At 35.1% G+C, this 18,566-nt stretch overlaps 3 protein-coding genes and 1 non-coding gene across 12 annotated transcripts in view; 3 read left to right on the plus strand and 1 right to left on the minus strand.

Annotated features, from left to right (window-relative positions):
* Positions 1-1,605, plus strand: part of LOC105388358 (mucin-5AC) — an 85,357-nt gene extending 83,752 nt beyond the window's left edge. For all 6 annotated transcript variants that reach the window (XM_038112605.2, XM_048633154.1, XM_048633153.1 and 3 more), the window contains one exon: positions 32-1,605. In XM_038112605.2, the coding sequence (XP_037968533.2) occupies positions 32-190 (159 nt within the window). In that variant the 3' untranslated portion in view covers positions 191-1,605. The remainder of the gene's footprint in view (positions 1-31) is intronic.
* LOC105388359 (ionotropic receptor 21a) lies at positions 1,586-7,134 on the plus strand. The gene is made up of 9 exons (XM_011559255.3): positions 1,586-2,587; positions 2,665-2,861; positions 3,122-3,253; positions 3,593-3,754; positions 4,771-5,012; positions 5,101-5,241; positions 5,588-5,783; positions 6,163-6,361; positions 6,476-7,134. The coding sequence occupies exons 1-9, from the start codon at positions 1,586-1,588 to the stop codon at positions 7,058-7,060; spliced, it is 2,856 nt and encodes a 951-aa protein (XP_011557557.3). The 3' UTR covers positions 7,061-7,134.
* A 121-nt stretch (positions 7,135-7,255) lies between these two features.
* Positions 7,256-18,566, minus strand: part of LOC105388349 (myocyte-specific enhancer factor 2) — a 44,560-nt gene continuing 33,249 nt past the window's right edge. For 3 of the 4 annotated variants that reach the window (XM_048633158.1, XM_011559242.3, XM_011559244.3), the window contains 4 exons: positions 15,727-15,851; positions 14,198-14,364; positions 10,489-13,865; positions 7,256-8,462 (listed from right to left, as the gene is read on the minus strand). In XM_048633158.1, the coding sequence (XP_048489115.1) occupies positions 13,741-13,865; positions 14,198-14,364; positions 15,727-15,851 (417 nt within the window). In that variant the 3' untranslated portion in view covers positions 7,256-8,462; positions 10,489-13,740. The remainder of the gene's footprint in view (positions 8,463-10,488; positions 13,866-14,197; positions 14,365-15,726; positions 15,852-18,566) is intronic. The other variant, XM_011559243.3, reaches the window with a different exon arrangement.
* Trnah-gug lies at positions 14,938-15,009 on the plus strand. Its single transcript has one exon. It is a non-coding gene; the product is annotated as a tRNA-His (tRNA).

Genomic DNA, 18,566 nt, shown 5'->3' on the forward strand with positions numbered 1-18,566 from the left:
TGTGTTCATATTTTTCGTTGTTATATTCTAGGATCGACCCAAGAAGTGCAACAACCCTAAAGTCTGCAACCTTTGGCACAAATCTGGAGTTCGATACATGAGAACGTGTCAACCCTGCCCCGAAATCTATCCGTGGACCGGAAAGACTGGAATCAGATCATCACGCATTGACAATGACATCGAGGAATAAAATAATGTTTCTCTTAAAAATAAGATTAATGGTAGAAATTGTACCAATGCAAAGAAATGATTCAAGATTATACGATAAAATTTCTGATACGACTTTATAAAATATTCTGATGAGGTCGTAAGGAAAATAAGTATCATTTCTTGGCATATTATTCTCATCAGTTAAAATTGTTTTGTCACCAACTAAAAGAGTGCCATTTATATTTGATGGTCACAAAACATATTTTGATATTACTAGTATTTTTGTTCTAGTTCAATGTACCTAGTTTGGAGGTTTGATGATTGTGATTAGGATAGCTGTTTTTGATGTCATATCTTTCGATTTTTCTTCAGCTGTAGCAGTCCATGGTATAGTGTATTGGGAGCTGTGATATGTGTTAGAGATAGTCTAGATGTCATTGACAGCATAAAAGTTTTGAATTATACACCTTAAATGTGTTATAATTTATAATACTATAATTATAATTTCTTGATCGACAAGACCGCAATAACGAAACGTTTTTTCAGGCGATATATAATTTAGAAAAATGTTAACCTAACGTATTTATATTTTATTAAAATTATATCAAACTTCAGAAACATTTAAGTTTTATAAACATGAAAAATTTATTGAGTATTTTTCTTATCATATATTATATACTTTTGAACATCTATGAATTCAAAGCCATATTCTCAATTAACATGATTTTGGATCTTGCCAGCTTTGTGGTTAACACTGGCTTTTATATTTTTATAATTTGTATATACATAAATGACCTATAGTTTTACTGCTTAATTTAAGTAGAATGTAAGATTTAATGTAAGAAATAGCATGTTTCATTTGAAATATTTACCATGACTAGTAGCAAAGTAGTTTATAGCAATGAGATAATTTTAATTCCTATGAAAACAATTCTCAAACTTTAAATATAACAATTACCTATCGGATTCATTTCAATGTTACATAGACGTCTGCATACATCGCTGCGAGGTGATGTGACACATGTCTATGCGACTGCTAAATCGCTGCATCACAGACATTTTTTTTCAAAATTTACGTATTCTAAACTGTCAGACTAAAATATCAGCGCAACGCAACAGTGCAAAGATGCGTTTTGTTCCTTATTTCATTTTATATTATCGTTTCATATTCATGTCAATGCGCTTGCTCTATTTAATATCGTAGTTAATTATACTAGTTTCTAAGAATCTTGTTTGTAAATATAGGGTTAGTATTTAAATTTTCTAAATTTGTAATTTTATCTAATTTGTTTATTTGACTTTTTATACTTTAAAAATGATCAAGCTCTGACACTGATTCGTAACCTATTGTGAAATATATTATGTAAAACGAGAAGTTCGTTATTTTTCTTACAAATCGTCATTTGAGGGACCAACCAGTGCTGCGTATAATAAAATGCTAAAAATATTTTTAAATCGTTGTGTTTTATTTTATTTCATCCAGCACGATTTTATTTATAAAAATCATTTGTATACATTTCTTATCATAACCTTGTTCCATGATAGTGACTGTGACCGTGGGGTAGGCAATACCTGCAACCCAAATAAAATATTAAATTTCAATCATAACACCTGCCTGGTGACATTTCACGGAACAAGGTCAAGAAAAACCTTTATAAAAGAGGCTCGCCCGAGAGACAAAATTTATTCGCAATTTGCCGTCCATGTGAAAGAACTGAACGAAATGAAAGTAACATTTGATATAATAGTTATTTCAATTGCTTTATTGTTTCAAGTTTATGTCTGCGAGGTAGTAGAATACTATCCATCCCTTTCAAAGTTATCAAAACCTTTACTAGAAAAACAGAAGGAAAGGCAAAGCATTAAGTATGTTCCAAATAAAACTGCTAACGGACATGCAAGTGATAAGAAACCAAAAAACAAACCGATAAATAAAAGAGAAGTAGATACAGCATTCCGTGGGCATCCTAAAACGAGAGAAGAATTATGGAACGAACATTTCCTTAATAAAAGCAGTGCTTTTGATCAAAATCCATCTCTCATTGTATTGCTTCACAATTTGACACTCCGGTATCTGAACGATTGCACTCCAGTGATCCTGTATGATTCAGAAGTAGCATCCGAGGAAGAGCATTTATTCAAAGATCTATTTAAAGATTTCCCTGTCACCTTCGTGCATGGGAAAATTGATACTGATGATAAGCTAATCAACCCTGATCTGTTGAAGCCGGTCAGAGAGTGCGTTCATTTCATAGTATTTCTTACCGATTTAAGAACCACTAGTAAAGTCATTGGTATGCAGGCGAGTAGTAAAGTCGTTATAGTTGCAAGAACGTCACAGTGGGCAGTTCAAGAGTACCTGGTTAGTTCTTTATCTAGAAAATTTGTAAATTTACTGGTGATTGGGCAAAGTTTTAAAGATGAGGATGACAAACTTGTAAGTATACTCAGGAATTATTAATTTATTTTTGATATGTATTTTTTATATTGAACAACATCATGACTTTTATGTAGGAAGCACCTTACATTCTCTACACTCACGAGCTGTATATTGATGGTCTTGGGGCCAGCCGGCCCGTGGTGCTCACGTCTTGGAGTCACGGCAAGTACTCCAGGGATGTAGAGCTGTTTCCACACAAGATGCAGCAGGGATACGCTGGCCACAGGTTTATAATTGCTGCTGCTGATCAACCCCCTTTCGTTGTTAGAAGGTAACTAATCATCTTTTATGAAACTTGATTTTTGATAAATTGAATTGAATGACATAGGTATAATAAAATTAATATACATAATTAATTATTTTGTAATATGTATGTAGTATCTACTAACTTACTTTTTAACCGCTTACGTCCCGATGACCCATTGGTAAACCAGACACGGGAAATTTTTAATTGTTACTGATTTCTCGGGATGTGAGGAGTTAATGACTTTTTATACTTTATACCTAATATGTCATATCTTTCGTATTTAGGGTAAAAAGCGATCTAGATGGTGGCAATCCAAGAGTTATCTGGGATGGAATTGAAATTCGAATACTCAAATTACTTGGAGAAAGGAATAACTTTTCAATTGAAATAAAGGAACCACAAGAATTGCATTTAGGGTAAGAAAACAAGACATCAATTTTATTTTCCATGATTTCAAAGAGCAATGTGAATAATTTATTTTGATATCCATCGACATAAAATATACTTAAAAAACGCTAATATAAGTTACGTTACGACTTAACCACGACTCTTTTTTGCTTTCATTCGTTCGTTTTATGCAAAGCTAGATTAACCCTCCAGCTACCATACCACCACCGACACATTAGAAAATAACAATCCATAAGCAGATTTGCTCGCCTGTCGAATATCTGTCAGATTCATACCAGATTTGACAAGCGAGCGACCGACGCTGTTTAAAGATCGTTATTTCGTAATCGATGGTGGAAATCCCACAGGTCAAGTGATGCAGTTGCCAAAGAAATAGCAATGGGGAGAGCCGACGTGGGCATCGCCGGGATGTACCTGACCAACCAGCGGATTCAAGAAATGGACATGACAGCCGCTCACTCCCAGGATTGCGCCGTCTTTGTCACACTACTGTCTACTGCATTACCGAGGTGAATATTTACCACAAGGAACATTATGCACGTCGTAGTGGCGTAATTGATAAGAGCTCGACTCTTAATCGAGAGGCCGAGTGTTCAAATCTTGGTATATACCAAAGAATTATTTTTATATGAAGTGTTACATAAAGGGTTTAGCTCACGTACGCAAGTCGAAGTTCTAGGACACGGCGCGGCTCGGAGGCCCCCTCAAAGAAATCCGAAGGAATCTTGATGTTCACTCACAAAATTCACTTTGTCATTTTGGTGATACTTAACCCATATTTCCCGAACTCACTATTAATGCGATTATTACTTACGACCGCAGAACAACACGACATAGACTGACGACGATTGACATCTTGTCAAAGTAAAATTAACCTACCGTACAAGAAGGAGCATATTGATTTCAGTCTATCCACATAAGTACAAATATTAAAAGTGTTCGACCGATATCGAACATCAATAATTTAAATACAAAATTATAGTTACCATGAGCTCTTACGGTAAAGAAAAACTTTGTGAGGCAACCTGCACAAGTGCACAGTGCACATGAATACAGGCTACCCCTTCGGGGATTATAGTTGTGAGCATTATACATAATTATTATTTTGTACCTATACATTTATTTTTTGGTAAAGGAATACAAACAGTATACAATACAAATAATTCTTAAACTATAGTTACATATAGGTCTTACTCTAGTACTTGTACCAGTTATATGTATTCACAACATTTGCCAAAACTTTACATATTTAAGAACTAAGTTTTAAGTTAGGTGTGTTGTTAATTTTACCGATATTATGTAAACTTCTATATAAATTCTAATAATTTAGATTTAAATTGTGGTAAGCTATTGGAGAATACATTTTCAGATGTAGACTGTCACTTTCCGTTTCGTCCTCAGTATTTGTGTGTAACTTTATGGTAAATAAATAGATGCTTTGGATTTGACATTTGGACAATTTACATCAATCAATGTACCAACTACCTACCATCTGCCCATAAGCTTAATTGCATAAACGTTGCAGATACCGGGCCATCCTGGGTCCATTTCACTGGCATGTGTGGGTCGCCTTAACTTTTACATACTTGATTGGTATTTTCCCTCTGGCATTCTCTGACAAGCATACCCTTCGCCACCTACTGAATGACTCTGGAGAGATCGAAAACATGTTTTGGTATGTTTTCGGCACTTTTACCAATTGTTTCACGTTTGTTGGAAAGAATTCTTGGAGTAAGACCACGAAGATTACTACAAGATTGCTTATTGGTACGTTCAGTTACCTACTTCTAAATTTACCTTATGTTTTGTTTGCAAATAACTAAGTTATATAACTTCTCAAACGTTTGTTCCATAGGCTGGTACTGGATCTTTACAATAATTATAACAAGCTGTTACACCGGGTCGATCATTGCGTTTGTAACTCTCCCTGTGTTTCCTGAAACTATTGACTCCATCGACCAACTACTGCGAGGATTTTTCAGAATTGGAACTTTAGGTAAATACGAGTATACGTACTATTTTAATTCAGATAATTATGTATCTACTTATCTTAACTGTGGTGCATGTTATGCGCCTTAGTACTAATAACTGTTTATAAATGTAGATAGGTATAATTAAAGGTAAGATGCACTGAATAATTGCAATGATTTTACTCAGGGGACTTCTGCTCCTGACTAGTTAAGTAGGACTACGAAGGAGCTGTACTGTAAATTACTATAATAAAAGTTTATTTTGACGTTCTAAAATAACTTACTTGATCTTAGGTAGGTACTCAAAAACGACTTTTGGACTTTTTTACCTGACCTGCAACGATACTCAAATATAATATCTCTTCTTTTCAGATCACGGTGGATGGGAAAGATGGTTTTTTAATTCGTCAGATCCTAAAACGAATAAATTATTATCTAGAATGTCTTTTGTTCCAAACGTCGAAGCGGGGATCAGGAATACCACCAAGGCATTTTTTTGGAACTACGCGTTTTTAGGTTCTAAAGCTGAACTTGAATATATTGTGCAGGCTAATTTTTCACTAACAAAGTAAGTTATCTCGCAACGATAAAATTTGTTTTTATTTATGACTAGCTGTTCCCGCGCGCTTAGCTTCGCCTTAAAAAGTTTTCCCGTGGAAATTCTGTGATAAATAGTAGCCTATGTTCTTTCCCACGGTCTAGACCGTATGTATGTATACCAAATTTCATTTAAATCCGTTCAGTGGTTTTGGCGTGAAAGAGTAAGAGACAGACAGACAGACAGACACAGTTACTTTCGCATTTATAATATTAGTTAGGATGTCGCTGTCGGTGACAAACACTACAGTTGGAATAGCATATATCAGAGTGGTGTCAGAATTGGCCTGTCAGATTAGGTGACACATATCACGTACTTAATACTAATATTAAGTTTCCGACTTTTGTAGATCTAAACGAGCAACGCTGCATATTTCAAATGAATGTTTTGTCCCTTTTGGAGTATCTATTGGATTTCCGAATCAGTCATTGTACACAGCTAAATTAAGTGGGGACATACAACGGATGTCACAAAGTGGGTTATTGAATAAGATTGTCGATGAAGTACGTTGGGAAATTCAACGATCAACAACGGGGAAGCTACTAGCGGTTAGTTTTAATATAGTGTTAAAATGATTTTTTATAAGATCATGTTTAGACAATTTTAGCAGTCATATACCTAGACCCATGTATTGATTTTAATCCAAGATTTTATAAATACAGGCAAGTAGTTCGGGCAGCATCAAAATAGTATCAGCCGAAGAAAAAGGATTAACTCTTGAAGATACTCAAGGTATGTTCCTGTTATTGGCAGCTGGTGCGATCATAGCCGCTGCTGCCCTCATATCAGAGTGGATGGGTGGATGCAACCGGAAATGTAGACCGAAAAAGAAAGTCAGTACAGACAGAAAAATACTTTCGGCGAATTCGAGAGAGAATCTTATACCGACACCTAAATCCGATGTTTCAAGTGAAATCAAATTTATAACGGACGATGACGATGTTGATAGCAGAGTTTATTTCAATCAAAGGCCGTATAGTGCGGGGTCCAGAGACACTCTAGACGGACACACAATACACGTCACCGATGAAACCATAATAGTTCATCAGAGTGTGGACACAGATCGTTGGGAATATCGTAGATCGAGTTCTATGGATTTAGATAAAGAAGTCCAAGAGATATTTGAAAGAGATCAAAGAAAGAGGCGATTTCAATCAGAGAATATTTTGGCCACAAACAATATTACCAGGCATCATACTGCGTCTAAAAGTGCTTTTGGCGATCCTGTTATATCTTCTACTATATGAAGTAATATAGTACTTATAAATTAAAATATATTATGTGTAGTGCAGTCAGCTCAGTGCCTTGACAAACTAACACACCATGTTTGAGAGAACGAATAGACAGTTTGTGAGTTTGACAAGGTACTAAAGTGTACTTAAAGGTTTTCATGAAGTAATACATAAGTTTTAGGACAACTTTAGCGAAATTAAAGACATTAATGACATCCAACTCTTTATTATCCTTTGAACAGTCATCAAAATAATTTATAACAATTTTCTAACACTGTCTGTAAACATTAATATTTTCATTCACCCACTGACATGCACAACGTACCATTGTACCTATACACGGGCAGAGATGGCTGCCAACAGCAGACTACAGGCGCCTAAGACCTTTCAATAATGCAATATTTGGCCCGGCCTTAACTTAAAAAGTAACTATACACGATGACTTAAAATCCTCGAGAGGTACCCGTCAATCTAACGACTACCACACCTCCCGCCTTACAATCAGCAGACCCCGCTATCAGTATTACAATTTAGTAAATCAGACACATAATATTATATCGCATTGAAATATCCTTTCCATACCGGAAAACATCATGCCTACTTTACAAAAATTAAAATATATCTACAAGTACAAAATACAGTTAGGTATCTATTAAATTATATGTGTACGGGAACATATTGTACTTATACAGGGATTTTACTTATTATACCTAATCCAAGAGATGCATTGAATAATTTCATAATACATAAATACGAAGTCATGTGTATTATTTGACACGCTACCGTAATACCTACAGATAACGGGGTATACAGATCAGTAAAAATATCGATAAAATACAACAGATGATCATTTTTGCATTCATTGTAAATTCAAACAAAAATATACCTAATACTAACTAATAAGCACTTCCATAAATATTGTATTGCACAACTGATGATGTTAAAGGTGAAATCATGAAATCTAGTTGAGTATTCAAAAAGGGATATGTATTCAAGTCCTTACATTACGAGGGTTGTTCACAGGACACTGCGAAGCAATAGCAAAATGTAAACATTTATAAGACTGCACTGCATGCCAGAATATGATATCCGTACCCATACTTAACACTACAATTTATTTAAATGCAAAGAATACTCATCCTAATAATAAGTTAACAGAATAAAGTTAATACTCTTTGCTATTGCAACACAGACAAAACACAAAGGATATAAAACATGCACAATAGGTACATCTACAAAACAAACCAAGCAAACCCTTTTTACAAGAAACACAACTATTGTGCGTATTAAAAATGAATATATAAAGTTACTTTAATATTATTAAGATTTATTTAAAATTACTAATCTTGCACTCATTCCCGATTGCAAAGCTCACAACCCCGGAAATTATGCTCCCAATACCAGCTTAGTTGAAATACTTTTATACAGGGTGGCCCAAAGAGTGACGTCCAAAGGAAAATGTTTGATTTCTTAGGTCAAGGGGTAGCCAAATCACCCCCATGTATGTTCAGCAATTTTTAGTAGTTTAGGAGTTATGATTTTTTTTCCAAATTTTCTACGAAAATCGACCTCAGTGGATTAATTATGTTTTATTATTTTTTGGATAACTTTTTTAAAGCATTTTTTATTTTTGTGTCATCCTCTTAAGTTGTTCTTTTAACCATAAAAGTTTCAGCTTCCTAGCTGTAATGTAAGTTAGTTATTTTTTTATCAAAAGTTCGAATTATATCATCGAGCTAGACTGCTCTGAATTTTCTACTTGAAATTAAAAATTGAAAAAGATATTCTCATGGTCCCTTATTAATTTTAAAAACTCCGCAAGGTTCCAAAATTACATAAAAATAAAAATAAACTATTGCTTAATAGGGTATTATTTGCAGAAAAAAGCCTTCAAAGGTACCTGGGTGGAAATTACCTAATTAGTAAATTGTTTCACAAAGTTGAAATATTCCTGTTATGTCATTACTAAGGACTAATTAAGTAAGAAAATGTATCAAATTAAAGGGAAAATTAAATTATTTACTTTTTTTTTAAATTTACGTTACATTTTTGAATGTAAATTCTTAGAAAAATGTTTTAGTCTGAGTAGTAAGATTTATGAAATAATTTTATTATTAATAATGACGACCGAATGGCGTAGTGGTTAGTGACCCTGACCACTGAGCCGATGGTCCCGGGTTCGATTCCCGGCCGGGGCAGATATTTGTTTAAACACAGATATTTGTTCTCGGGTCTTGGATGTGCCCGTAAAATGGCAATAGGCCCGCCCCCTATTACATTGGGACTAACATACACTCTGGCGAAAAGTGGGTGCAGCAATGCACCTCTGCCTACCCCGCAAGGAAGTGCATTAGTACAAGGCGTGAGTGCGTGTTTTTTTTTAAATAATGAGTAAATAAACTCCAATAATTATTTTACACATTTACTCACAATAAAGTTTCAAAATGGCGACCTCCCATAGCAATACACAACCTCACTTACATCTACGCAAGAAATTTTCTTTAAGTCAAAAAAGTGACAAATGTAAAAAATATGACATTTGTCAAAAGGCTAAACATGTAAAAAAAGTACCTTTTCTCAAAAATGTGACATCTCTCAAAAAGTTACATCTGAATGAAACAGAGAAGCGTATAGGCGACTTAAAGAAAATTTCTTGCGTAGATGTAGGTTGTGTATTGCTATGGGAGGTCGCCATTTTGAAAATTTATTGTGAGTAAATGTGTAAAATAATTATTAGAGTTTATTTACTTATTATTAATAATAAAATTATCTCATAAATCTTACTACTCAGACTAAAACATTTTTCTAAGAATTTACATTCAAAAATGTAACGTAAATTAAAAAAAAAGTAAATAATTTAATTTTCCCTTTAATTTGATACATTTTCTAACTTAATTAGTCCTTAGTAATGACATAACAGGAATATTTCAACTTTGTGAAACAATTTACTAATTAGGTAATTTCCACCCAGGTACCTTTGAAGGCTTTTTTCTGCAAATAATACCCTATTAAGCAATAGTTTATTTTTATTTTTATGTAATTATGGAACCTTGCGGAGTTTTTAAAATTAATAAGGCACCATGAGAATATCTTCTTTAATTTTTAATTTCAAGTAGAAAATTCAGAGCAGTCTAGCTCGATGATATAATTCGAACTTTCGATAAAAAAATTACAAACTTACATTACAGCTAGGAAGCTGAAACTTTTATGGTTAAAAGAATAACTTCAGAGGATGACACAAAAATAAAAAAATGCTTTAAAAAAGTTATCCAAAAAATAATAAAACATAATTAATCCACTGAGGTCGATTTTCGTAAAAAATTAGGAAAAAAAATCATAACTCCTAAACTACTAAAAATTGCTAAACATACATGGGGGTGATTTGGCTACCCCTTGACCTAAGGAATCAAACATTTTCCTTTGGACGTCACTCTTTGGGCCACCCTGTATACTGTTACATTTGTGCAAACAACGTCTGAAATCAGCTTAACATATTGACTTCATATCTTATTGTGAACATTAAGCTTAAGAGGGTCATCAGTGCAATGGATATTCATGAGGTAACAGCAATAATGTACTTCTATGTTTTTATTGGTGATATATGCATTAAATATATTATTATCTATAGAATAACTGCATGGGCGACGCCGTGTTTGCTATTTGGAAACATATTTTCATTGTGATGATTTATTTATCGTTAACAACCATTTATTATATATTTTTGTAATTGTGATAGTACTTTTGCACCAAGATTCTAGTTATGTCTGTTCTGTCTGACATTCAAAAGGTCATAATCAGACCACTAAAAATACGAAAATGCTAAAAAAACTCTTTTTGAGCAAATTTAACGTACATAATAATTTGACGAAGAAATATTTTACCAACTTGGAACCAACAAAGAAACTCATTAGGAACGAACGACCGAAACTCATTTTACACGTACAAGTTATAGAATATATATTATGTACAAGTAATGGATTCAACAATGGTACTAGTAAGTAGTAGTAGTAGTTTATCACATCAACAATTTACATCAACATTTAAAGGTGTACATTAATTTTTACACAATTCCCTAAACATGGGTTAACATTCATTACGTTCCGGTATTAAAATATTAATTCGTTTTATTAAAATTCTAGACGTGTATACCAATTTTACAATGTGAAAATAGTTCAGACTTTTGAACATTTTTATGTGGATACATCCCTGTACAAATTTTAACAACTACTTCATTTTGTTACTGTGATTTGAAGGCCCTGTCTATATAAGACTAGCGATTATGTTATTTTATTTCCAAACCCTTCATTCTCAAAGTATTGTCTTACTATGTAACAATCACATTTTATGCTAAATTTTAATTACAGTTTAACTGTAATTTAGTAGCTAAACATTCAAGGTTTTTAGAAACATTTTCGCGATAGGTATGTACTAAAGGTTGCCTAGAAATTTCAATATAGTCAGTACATACAACATCTAGCTAAAACCATTGTGCAGACTCGTATCAAATCTACCATATTTGGTCAAAACTCTCATAAATTACATTAGAGCAGCTCTAGGGCTGACATCATTACAAATACATGCATTACCATTTTGATAACGATACAGATTTATTTAGTATAGTAATAATAATAGTTGCTTAAAATATTAGGGCGTGTGAAAATGTTGCTTTCCTATTTTACAAATTTTGGTACAAAACGGTTTATAAATGTGGTACATTTAGGCACTGTGAGTAAGGCATCTACAGTGAAAAGATATGAAAAAGTAAAGGAAGAACACTCTATGTTAAATTAAACTTCTAGTGGTATCCTATAAAATTATGTAGTATCAATGATAATATAAAAAGGTTTATTTCATAGAATAATAAGTAATGAACATATAGGTATTTTGCAATGCAAGCGATAAAAGTTATATGAACTTGGATGGAATCAAGAAGGATAAAGGAGTATAATTATTATTGGTTACAAAATATTTCCTAAAATATGTGTTTGTGGTTTTATGAAAAAGTGCTGTACCAAAATATGTTATTCAATATGCGTGTATAAGGTTAAAATATTTCCTTTATGTAATTATATATATTCTTCTCCTATTGAAAAATCTACGTTGATTTCGATTAACTTTTAGGTTTACATAACAAAATCAAAGAACTCTTCAGATCACATTAACAAAATAAAAATGTTACTATGACTCATTCTGCCCTAACATAGGTATATTATGAATTTAATAATCGTAGCAAAAATGTGACTAAATAAAACAACTCTTTCTAACATACTTAACAAGTATAATAATTTTATAATATGATATTCAAAATTGACTTAATATTTGGTCTTCGAACGAGTGACTCTCGTTTGGACTTTATCTGATCATCAAAAAGTAAACGTTCATAAATATAATATAATAAACCGAATGATAGTGCATCTTGTAAGAAACTGAAGCATTGAAACTACTGCAGACTGAAGTAATATCAGCTTTGAAAACAAAGCGATAGTAAGTTAGCTTGTTACGTGATATTATACAATAATTGTAGTTTTTTGTGTTTTCTTACAAGTGCTTAGAGTGCAAGTGTTATCATAAGAAATTTTAAAGCTTTGTGTGGTATATTACATACTCATCTCTAGCTAACATTACCTAATTACATAACGATCGTACCTAACGGGACGTGTATACATATTATGTAAATATCGTATATGATTTCCATGTATATAAATATGTCAATAGATATATAGGTAATAGATTTTACAATATATAATTTATTATCTTCTGTGTGATGACACTAACTTTAGCTACTTAATTTACAAGATTCAAAGTTCGGATGTCACACTATTATTATTTTTAAAATGGCACAAAAAACTTTTTAGAACACTAACACAAAAGTCAACAGTCATTTTAAGTCTTTAACGCACTTAAACACATCCTAAACATTGTCACCTCGGTACACCACTCGGCCTCTCCACTTGATAGTTCCTTCACTCAACGGTTCCGATTATTTCGTGCATTTTCATTAGTTCAACGCTGTAGTCATTGTTCTAAAATTGACTAAATGTTTAGGCTAAATAGACAATGGCACGGATTTGCACATTAAAAGTACTTATGTACAAGGGAACAGGGACTCTACTTTACGTACTATTAGTTCAACATTGATCAGTAAGATTGCAACTATAAATAAACGGACAAATATTGTACTTCATTGACGTAGAAAGCTTACATTTAATTCTTACAGTTATTTCTAGTGAACTTGCAATTTGTGTGCAGCATTTACATTACATGATATCATTAATTACGTACATATGAAGGGTAGTACATTTAAAGTAGTGGACATTCATACATGTAAGGTTTTGACTTCTTATATGAAAACAATTTCCGTCGTTAACACTAAATTAGTAATCATTATAAGTTTACTTCGTTTTATTTTGTTACCATTTTAGCACACATTCCATTGATTTTAGCCGTGCCATCGATTTTAAAACTGAAAAGCACCTTCATTCCTTTGAATCTAGTTTCATAATTCACTGTCAGAGTTTCGAACCAGCACCATTGGAGTGATTGGGCCCCGCGACTGCCCGTGTGCGGCGCCAGATGTCATAATGACAGTCACATTCAGGGCAAGTCACGTTGGATGGTTGGGCCTCGTTGCCACGGCCGAATTAGCAGTGCGGGTGTAAGGGCCTCGGATAGGATCCGAAGGCCTCAGGGCCTAGCTATGTGGCCCAACCCTCGATCCGCGGCCGCTTCGTGTGAGGCTGCTCGTAGTCTAGTGGCACGGCGCTCGAATGCCGCATGTCTTGGCCGGCTGGTGAACCCATGTTGCTCGATGTTACAGAACCTGTAAAAGCAAGCATTTTTATATGAGTTTCTGTTTTGTTATAGTTTTGTATGAATGTGCCATCAACAAAGGAAGTGGTAAAGTTAGTAAGTAAGTATTTTTACTTGGACACGCTACAACGATAATTAGGTATATTGAGAACTTTGCTGTGATAACCAGCTCTAGGTGACTGATTGGTGCCTGTCTGGAATCAAAATCAACCTCAGTATTTTTGGCAATGCTCGGCGTGCCTTAACACCTCTAGGAGCCCACAAGGGCATCAGCTCATGACCAATGGATTCGGTGACTGAATGAAGTAGATTCGCAAAGACTATTCATATTGATGAGTTTACCATCAATGACTCCAGATAGATGTGCTGGTTGCGGCGCGCCGGGCGGGGGGGCGCGGTGCAGGTGGTCAGGGGCGCGCGGGGGGGACACGGGCTCGGCTTTGATCTTCACGTTGTTGGGCGAAGCGGCCGGCGGCGGCGTCCCACCCCCGAGCACTGGCAAACTATTACTGTGGACAAATCAGACTGTCAGCACCATAGATCTCGACACTAGGTTTTGCCATGTAGCAATTTTGTGCACTAACTTACTTGTTTTTATGCATTTTAACAAATATAGGCTTGTGAACCCAGGGCTTTAATGAACATTACTGAATTTTAAATTTTAAAACTGAAAATAATTACCCATATCGATAAAATGTTATTGAATTTAACATTAACAATTTGCTATGTTGATGATTTATTTATTCCTTAGCATAGGCAGGAATTGTTATATCGTAACTAATATTTTATTAGCTTAATTAACAACAGTGTTAGTTTAAGTTCTGAGTATTTACTGCTCAAGCTAAATTATGTGTTAGCACTATAATTATATAAATCAGAAGCAGTCGTGCGTAACAACCGCTAAGAGTGAAAGTGTTCCAGTTACAACCGCTATAAGCTGAACCTTCTAAAAGCAGTGTTGCCCCCCTTCACTTGTGTTAGTATCAAGCCGCGGGGGGCAAGGTAGATCAAATATTATGGTTTTCTTTACTGGTTCTACCAATCCGATCAATAATTTTGTTACAAGAGCCAGTGCTCCAGTAGCCGTGATCGTCTAGTGGTTAGGACCCTACGTTGTGGCCGTAGTAACCCAGGTTCGAATCCTGGTCACGGCAGTGTACTCACTGTCACGGTGGAGCCTTTTTTATTTGATGAATAGTGTATAATAGATACACTGGCCAAATTAAATCAAATCTAGATAAACTGTAGTTTTACTAACACATTTCGATTTCCTGTATGAGGACAACATAATATTTAATGAAAAAAAATAGCAACTTGGCCTCGATCTACTCGTTTATGCAAATTTAAAAGATAACTATTAATAACTGTTATCAATACGAGTATATTTATTTCCGTCAATAGAAACTGGAATTGGATGTTTATGGGATTTATAAAATATAATGAAATTACCAAAAATACGTTAATTTAAGTGATAGAACTATGGTAGATACGCTTCTCTTATAGACAATGTACGTAAGGATGTTACCATCTCATACCAATTTTTACCGAATTCGAAAATAGGAGGAGGTTCTCAATTCGTTTGTATCTGTAAAAAAGTATATGTGTCTTTTTAGAAGTTGGTGCACAATGCTTCGGATTAGGTTTTAACCACACTATCTTCAAAATAAATCTGCTTAGGTTCATTTCTACTATAACATACCTCAAAATTAAAATATTTCTTGCAATTTAGTGATTTTGTGAGGCCGTTTCTCTTTTTAAATATTTTTTTATCAACTAACATATTTTTAAATAATTCCTTTTATAGTGAAATGCTTGTGTTAAACTAGCAAAGCGGAAGCGTAAACAGTTAGATAGTATGAAGGATTACAGACATGTACCTGTTGTGCTGTAGAGTCTGCAGCTGGTGGGCGCCCCACGTGAGCCCGATCATGTCCGATGAGCCCATGCTGAAGTCTTGCGGTCCGAAGTTGCCAAGTCCTGAGTAGCTTAGTGGTGTCTGGAATAAGCATAGTTTTTTATTAGCGGTCAAATTAAATATGGTATATGGTATTAAGAAGGTACATTTATTTATATAGTTCAGTTGATTTATGACATTTCGATACCTCTACAATATTATTGTAGAGATCTTTTTTTTTTTTTTTTTTTTCTTATTTAATGGCCACTTGCGATCGGTCCTGAGACCATAAGCAGGTATTTTCTGTGAGCGTCACATGTCGGGTCTGTCATCCATTGATTGTTTCCCCATGTTTTAAACTAGTCCCCTTTTGTCAAGATCCAGGATTTTGTGTCTCTTGAGTCGGGTACAATTCAGTTCGTTAGTGAGCTGGGCGGCGAGTGGGTTCACATGCATCTGCAGTCGCGTTCTGTATCTAGCTGTTCGAGATCTAACCTCCTCCAACACGGTAGGAACTTTCAAGTATTCATGTATTTCAGATGTTTTGGTGAATAGGGGTGCGTTGCTTATTTTTCTAAGGATTGCATTTTGACACCTTTGTATGACTTGTATGTTTGAAGTGCTTGCAGTGCCCCAAAGTTCTATGCCATAAGTCCACAGTGGCTTGAGAATAGATGTGTATACCAACAATTTATTTTCAAGGCTTAGTCTTGATCTTGGGTTGATGAGCCATTCTAGTTCTCGTGTCTTCAGGTTGATTGCGTTCCTCTTTTGCTGAATGTGATGTTTCCATGTCTGTTTTCTGTCCAGGTGCATACCCAAGTACTTGACATTATCTACGTGCTTGAGTGCCTCTCCTCCTAGTTTGACTGGTGGGCAGTTACCTTGTCTTAGGGTGAATGTGATGTGCACTGATTTGGATGCACTTGCCTTTATCTTCCATTTTTCCAACCATTTATCCATTTCCCCAAGATATTCTTGTAGTTGCTTCGAGGCTTGCTCTGGCGTCTTGCTGCTAGATAGGGCTGCTGTATCGTCAGCATAGGTGGCTGTGGTGACATTTCTGGACTGAGGTATATCTGCTGTGTAAAGACTGTACAGGGAGGGGCCAAGCACAGAGCCTTGGGGAACACCAGCTTTTATGTCATAAAGTTTTGAGTGGGCTTCCTTGCACTTTACCCGAAATAGTCTCTCACTGAGGTAAGATTCCAGTAGTGAATAGTATGTATGTGGTAGTACCATTTTTAGCTTGTAGAGTAAGCCTTTGTGCCACACCCTATCAAAGGCCTGCTGAACATCCAGGAAAACTGCCGAGCAGTACTCTTTCTTCTCAAATGACTCTCTGATTTTATTGCATACCCTGTGGAGTTGCTCTATTGTTGAGTGCATTTTTCTGAACCCAAACTGGTGGTTAGGTAGGAGGTTTCCCTTAGAAATTATGGGCTGAAGTCTGTTGTTAAATAATCCTTCAAACAGCTTGGACATTACTGGCAAGAGGCTGATTGGTCGGTAAGAGCTAGCTAGGTTTGGAGGTTTACCTTCTTTGTGGATCATAATAATATCTGAGATTTTCCAGATGGAAGGGAAATAGGAAAGTCTGAAGATGCTGTTGATTAAGTATGTTAGGTAGATGACCGCTTTCTGTGGTAACTCTCTGAGTATCTCAGCAGTGATTAAATCAAAGCCAGGAGCCTTTCTCAGTTCTAGTTTTCTTATTTCTTTCTGTAGTTCCTTTGGAGATACAGCTCGTATTGGCATACTCATTTGATAGTCACTCTGAAGGTAATCATCCACTTCTTTTTCCCAAGATTCCTGGTTGTTACCGGAATTCTCTTGAAAAACCGATTTAAGATGTGATGCAAATGCTTCTGCCTTTTCCTCATCTGTTTTTGCCCATTTGTCATTGTACTCAATTGGTGGTTCAGCTAGTTGGGGTTGGCTTAGATGTTGAGTGGCTTTCCACAACGAGTATTTAGAGTGGACACTTAATTGTGGTGACAGGGCTTCAAGATGGCTTTGTACAGTTTCATTTTCTATATTGGCCAAGAATCTTTTCAGTTCAGCTGCAGCTTTGTTTAGTGCTGTTTTATCAGATGCAAGTCGACTGACATGCCATACTCGTCTTAAACGTCTCTTTTCTAGAATTCTCTCTTTTACTTCCAGGGAGAAGTTGTGGTTAGTTTGATAAGAGTGTTTTACTGTAGGTGTGGTTTTCCAAGCTGCCTCCTGTATAAGGTTAGTGAATTTAACAACGGCATCATCAATGTCATCTCGGGTTTTAAGTTTATGTTTTAGGTTTATTTCATTCTGTATGATTTTTCTAAAAGCCTCCCAGTCAGTTTTATTACTCGACAATCTTTCGGGTCTTTTTTGTTGAATTACTGAGGTGCTAAGTGTGACAATCACAGGGGAGTGGTCACCTGCAACATCATAGCAGCTCTCTGTCTTTGTATATAAATTTGATATGCCACTGGAGATTAGGAAGTCTAGCAGGTCTGGGATTTTACTCCTATCTGTGGGCCAGTAAGTTGGTTCACGTGTAGTGAGTATTCTGTAGTTTTTGTCATCAATGCAGTTCTTTAGTTGTCTTCCTCTTGTGGTTATGAGTCTTGAGCCCCAGACAGTGTGCTTAGCATTCCAGTCACCACCAGCCAGGAATCTTCCTCCTAGTCTGTCAAAGAAATCCTTAAACATGTTGTGTGTTATTTTATGTTTCGGTGGGCAGTATACTGACGCAGCTACCAAATCACCCCCTGTGTCCTCAATCACTACCGCAACACCCTGTAGAAAGGCTTTTTGATATTGAAGTAGCAAATA

The sequence above is a fragment of the Plutella xylostella genome, chromosome 5 (genome assembly GCF_932276165.1).
Source record: "Plutella xylostella chromosome 5, ilPluXylo3.1, whole genome shotgun sequence".
NCBI lineage: Eukaryota > Metazoa > Arthropoda > Insecta > Lepidoptera > Plutellidae > Plutella > Plutella xylostella.

Coding starts and splice junctions, on each gene's coding strand:
- LOC105388359 (XM_011559255.3), top strand. CDS start 1,586: ATGCTAAAAATATTTTTAAATCGTTGTGTTTTATTTTATTTCATCCAG. Junction 3,254..3,592: donor CCACAAGAATTGCATTTAGG/GTAAGAAAACAA, acceptor GAAATCCCACAG/GTCAAGTGATGCAGTTGCCA. Junction 5,242..5,587: donor TTTCAGAATTGGAACTTTAG/GTAAATACGAGT, acceptor TCTTCTTTTCAG/ATCACGGTGGATGGGAAAGA.